The sequence below is a fragment of the Podarcis muralis genome, chromosome 7 (genome assembly GCF_964188315.1).
Source record: "Podarcis muralis chromosome 7, rPodMur119.hap1.1, whole genome shotgun sequence".
Lineage (NCBI taxonomy): Eukaryota > Metazoa > Chordata > Lepidosauria > Squamata > Lacertidae > Podarcis > Podarcis muralis.
In genome coordinates, this window is record NC_135661.1 from 54346416 (window position 1) to 54351901 (window position 5486).

The 5486-nt window shown below is 48.9% G+C and overlaps 1 protein-coding gene across 1 annotated transcript; it reads left to right on the plus strand.

Moving 5' to 3' along the window:
* Positions 1-347: 347 nt before the first annotated feature.
* Positions 348-5264, plus strand: CFAP20 (cilia and flagella associated protein 20). Its single transcript, XM_028739401.2, has 6 exons — positions 348-587; positions 1601-1680; positions 2544-2655; positions 3020-3208; positions 3695-3805; positions 4850-5264. The coding sequence occupies exons 1-6, from the start codon at positions 504-506 to the stop codon at positions 4853-4855; spliced, it is 582 nt and encodes a 193-aa protein (XP_028595234.1). The 5' UTR covers positions 348-503; the 3' UTR covers positions 4856-5264.
* The last annotated feature ends 222 nt before the right edge of the window (positions 5265-5486 follow it).

Consider the following 5486-nt stretch of genomic DNA (forward strand, 5'->3'; position numbering starts at 1 on the left):
TTGGAAGTTGGAGGAAGGCAAACAAGCAAAAGAGACAAGGGAGTTTCAGACCTACACTGGAAACTACTGAATGGTCCTCTCTGCACTTTTCCGATCTACGGAATAAGCGGACGCGGTGAGGTAGTTCCCTCGTCCCGCCCCGTTGCCCAGGCAACGCGCACGAGCTGCGCGACAACACACGGCACCTAAAGAGCGAGAAAGAGGACGGCAACTAGTCCCGTCCGGAAAGTAGTCCGTCCCTTAACGACGGGGGGCGTGGCTTCGGCGCGATGTCCGGTTGGCCCTTTGAGCCTCGCTTTAGCTGGCTGGCGGAGCGCTCTTCCAGTCGCGCGGGGACGAAGTGCACAGTGAGAGGGAGCTTGTGTCCTTCCGCATAGGAATCACTGAGAAGAGCGAGAGACGCGCGCGGCGGCGGTGGCGGCTGAGGAGGGAGCCCAACGCCCTCTCACCCGCCCGGCGGAACGAGCCCTCCCTACCCGCAACGCGGAGGCGGCGGCGGCGGGATGTTCAAGAACACGTTCCAGAGCGGCTTCCTATCCGTGCTCTACAGCATCGGGAGCAAACCGCTGCAGATCTGGGACAAGAAGGTGGCGGAGGGAGCTGGTCCTGGCCTACCTGGCCTGGGGGGCGTTTCTGCGAGAGGGTTTCTAGTCCTCATGGCTGCCAGGGGGTTGGCCTTCAAGGGTTGGCCTTCCAGAGCTCTCTTCAGGGCTTGTGGCGCCGCCAGGGAGAACCCCGGAGCCAGCCAGCCTCGCTTCCTCCCTCAGGCTTCGCATGCTCGAAGGAAGCCCGAGCCAGGTCTGGGGAACCTCGGGACTCTTTTGGACTACAACTCCCGTCGGCCCCAGCGTCGTATTACTGTGTTTTGTTGGGGCTGATGGGAGAACAATCTGGAGGGCATCTGTTTGGGGAGGGATCCTCTTAGGGGTTCCCTCCTCGTCTGTTGTCCCATTTCTTTGGAAGCCCCTCCACTGTCCCTTGGGGCCCCGACATCTTAGGGTGGTCTAGCAGTGCTTCATGCTTGGTGGTCGCATTTCCAATTGACCGGAAGCAGAAAGCCTCATTTTCCCTTCCTACTAAGGCTGAAAAGAGCCCTGTTGGATCAGACCAAATAGCTTTGCAGCCTGTTTCCCTCAGTGGCTAAGCAGATTACTCTCTAGGCCATAACTTCCCCAACTAGGTGCCCTTCATATGTTTTGGATGCCAGTTTCCTTCAGGCCTAGGCAATGTGGCCAGTGGTAATGGATGGTGGGAGTTGTACTACATAATGTAGTGATGGTCCCTGACTTGGGCAGCTTTAAAAAAGGATTAAGCTGAATTCATGGCGAATTAGTCTAGCAATGACTACTAGCTGCAGTGGTTGTATACTGTCTCTACTATAATACCAGTTGCTAGGAACTGCAAGTGAACAAAGTTCTGTTGTTTTTATGTCCTGCTTGCGGGCTTTCCATGGGAATATGGTTGGCCATTGTGAGAACAGGATGAAGCCTGCACTTCTAATTCAGAAGTATGTCTTCCTGGTAGGGCTTTCAGATGCTATTTGAAGCAAGAAAGTCATCTGCTTAATTGAGTGATGTCCTATTTCATTCTCACCTTCTAGGTGCGGAATGGCCACATCAAAAGAATTACAGATAATGATATTCAGTCATTGGTGTTGGAGATTGAAGGGACCAATGTCAGGTAAAGCGGAACCACTGTCTATGCTTTCCTAATGTCCCATTGAGAATTAGACGTTGAAAAGCATTGTGGGATTGATTCCCAGCTCCAGTTTCCTCACAGAGATTTCTCCATCAAAACCACGCCAGCGTATAGTAACTATGGAAACAGCTCATTGCTCCCATCCTTGGTAACGACGAGTCTGGGATTGGAGGAGCCCATTGTGGCAATTTATCTGTTGTTATGCTTTGAATGGGCTGGCTGCATGTGGCCCTCAGGTCAGAAAGGATTAGTCTCCCATGTGGCAGGATCTTTCCCTACAGCTGCTGGGATGGAGAACCTTTCTCAGCCTGAGAGCTGCGTTCCATGGTGGGTAAACTTCCAGGGAATGCTAGAGGTAAACCTGGGCATACCAACAGAGTTGACTCTTAGTAGGGCCGGATACCTTCCAACCATGCAAAAGTTCAGAGTTTCTACACAAGCTTTTCTCAATTTTCAATTGAGGCATGGAAGAGGTATTGCCGCAGATCATATAATGCATAGGATGCATTCCTGACAGGCAAAGGCTCTTGAGGAGGGTGCAGAGCAGAGTCAGTGAGGGTTTGTGGCCTGGAGAGAGTCCCAAGGGTTGGATGAGAAGGTTAGAGGGCCACATTTGGTCCCTGGGGCTGAGTTTCCCCAATTCTGTTCCATAGGGAGGCAGAAATATTAGTATATAAGCTTTTACAGAATCCTGAAATTCTTGTAGAACTATTTCAAACAAATGGGTTCTTCTGATGTGGATCCTGCACCTGAATTTTGAAGCCCTGGGAGATGAGATGCTCTCAGAAGGCCTGCTTCTCCTGCAAGTCGTGCAGTCTTGCTCATTCTGTTTCTCTCCCCCACAGTACCACATACATCACGTGTCCTGCTGACCCAAAGAAGACGCTGGGGATCAAATTACCCTTTCTGGTGATGATAATCAAGAACCTGAAGAAATACTTCACCTTTGAAGTACAGGTTAGTTCATGGAGCTAACACAGCAGGTCCAGAACATGACAGCATTAGTGGATAAAGTCATTGATCTTCCCATCTAAAGTCATGAGATGGTTGTTCCTATTGTATAAAAGGTGACTTGCTTAGAGCTACTCAGTCTCTGAGATCCATCTGTTACGCCAACCCTCGGTTCAGCCTTACTGGCAGAGTTCCTCTCCAGCACTTCAGTCAGGTCCTTGCCTAGCCTGACACTGCTTATTCTGCAGGCCCCTCCCTCCAGGGGAGCTGAAGGCAGACTGCCTAGTATTCTTGTCAGTAAGGTTAGGGGACTGCAGGCTTGACATCTGCAGCCCCCCCTTTCCAACAGTGGTGTGTCTTTCTGTGTTAGGTGTTAGATGATAAAAATGTGCGCCGACGGTTCCGTGCCAGCAATTACCAGAGCACCACCCGTGTCAAGCCTTTCATCTGCACCATGCCTATGCGCCTGGATGATGGCTGGAACCAGATCCAATTCAACCTCTCTGACTTCACTCGACGAGCGTATGGTACCAACTACATTGAAACCCTGAGAGTCCAGGTAAGGAGCTGTGCGTTCTGACAGCTGTGACACTTGCATTTCAGTTGCTGATTTGGGTGGTTGCCCTTGTGAAGAAAGAGCCATTGTGGGTCCCTGCTTCAGTCTCTCCATAGCTAGCGGTGGCAACTGCTGGGGTCTTCAGTTAACATGGGGGAGATCAGCATTCAGAGTTAACAATGGAAATTCTAGGCCCACAAGTGTCAATCAGCAGATTTGACTGTTTTCTTTTATCCCTGGGCCTGATCTCTCTTTAGAGGTTGTTCTGAAACACATGCATTGTATATATGTATGTTAGTATTTATATATAAAATTTCTTACCAGTCATAAAACCCAAATCGGAGACTGTACCAGAATGATTTCCTAGCTGATTCTGTTTATAGCGAAATGGAATAGCATCCATTTTGTGATGGGGGGGCTGGTAGATGTCAGGCTGCTTTGAAATGACTGCTGCTGAAACACCCTTCTTGGACATGCTTGACTTTTCAGATCCACGCAAACTGTCGCATCCGCAGAATTTATTTCTCTGACAGACTCTACTCTGAGGATGAGCTTCCTGCTGAGTTCAAGCTTTATATCCCAGTCCAGAACAAGGCCAAGGTGAGCAGCTGCTGGAGGATCGGGGGGAGCAGGAGTTTGCATTTTAAAAAGCGCTTGTTAAGCTAGTTGTGGGAGCAGAGACGGCTGGAGTGGAGCACTGGATTTGGAGGGCAAGAATGCATCCTTACCTTCCACCCTCCTCAAGCCAGGTCTGACAGGTTGGCTGCTGACTCTTCGAATGACCCACTTTTGCCCACACAATTTGAAATCAAATAGCGTGGGCAAAGGCACAGCCTGTAAAGTGCCAACTTTCAGCTAACCTTGTGAAGTCAATGTGCATAAAAAGCCCCAACAACCAGATGATCGCCTGAGTTGCGAAGCCATGCGGGGCACAGTTCTTTGCAGCTGGTGCCAATTCATCTGATTGGTGCTACATCTTTACCTGCCCCTCCCCTGAAGTCCTATCTCTGTAGGAAACCTGGACATGGCTTGGTCAAAATGGCCTCATGGACCAAACAGGGGTGTCTGGGGGCCTAACTAGGCCCACGGGCTGGAGGTTCCCCACGGCTGCTGGAAGTGAAGGCAACTGATGCCAAGAAGTCAACTAAGAGAGCCTTATGCGTGGACTGCATGGAAACTTAAGAATTTGGCCGCTAGCAGCATAATCTAGTGTATTATTTAGTAAGCATCTTACACCACTCCTTAGCTGTCAGGTTCACAGAGCAACTGATATACATTCAAACAACATATGCTGCAATATAGCATCACAACAAAGTAGAGCAGATAAATGTCCCAGTGTTAAAACCTATAAACTAGTTGATCTTAAAAGGTCTACACCTGGTGCCTAAAGGTGAGTCTCTCTAATGAGTGAGTTCTAAAGAAGGAATGCTATGAAAGTTGAGCCTTGGGAAATTGGATTTCAGGTGTCAGTTCAGCTGTGTTCTAGCAGGGGGCCTTGGACAAATCTCTTTTCTCATGCGCCTGCACACACAGGCAGAGAGCCTGCTGGTGAGGGATATTGCTGCAATAAGAGAGATCTGAATGCCCTTTGAATGAATGTGAACTTTTGAATAACTGTCTTTCTCTGCATCTTTCCCCCTGCAGCAATGATGTCACATTGGGAAACACACTGAGAGAGACACTGTGAAGAGAGGTGGAAGAGTTTGTTTTTTTTAAATTAAAAACAAAATTTAATGTTGATTTACATAGGGTAACTTTATTTAATAAAAGTTGGTATCTAAAATGCTGGGACACAGGACAACTAACCATGTCATTGTTTTGTGTGAGCGAGATGATGCACGATCAAGCTTGCACTTTAAAATCAACCCCAGGCCAAACTTGAGTTATGGGGCTTGATCCTGAGTGCATGCAGACAACTCTGTTGGAGCAGTTTTGAGATCCCTCGGATGCCAGTGGTTTTTCTTCTTTGCTGTTCATATCTTTTTTCATGTATGCTCCAAATACGTGTGGACTCCTCCCCTTCTGGAAGCTGCTATTAAATATTTCATTTTCTTTGTAAGGCTGTTCTTGGTTACTGCATGCTGAGGGAGGCCTTATGCATCACAGGCTCCCTTGCAGGTGAATTGATTCCCTGTGGTATTGTGCCTGGCCTGCCTTGTCCCCTTCATTGTCAAATGTCAATGTGTGTCTCCTGCTTGTGTGCCAAGGAGATAAGGAGGGATGGTAGCCAAAGTTCTGAACTGTCAGATCTGATTTCTTGGGCATGAACCTCAGTAGAATC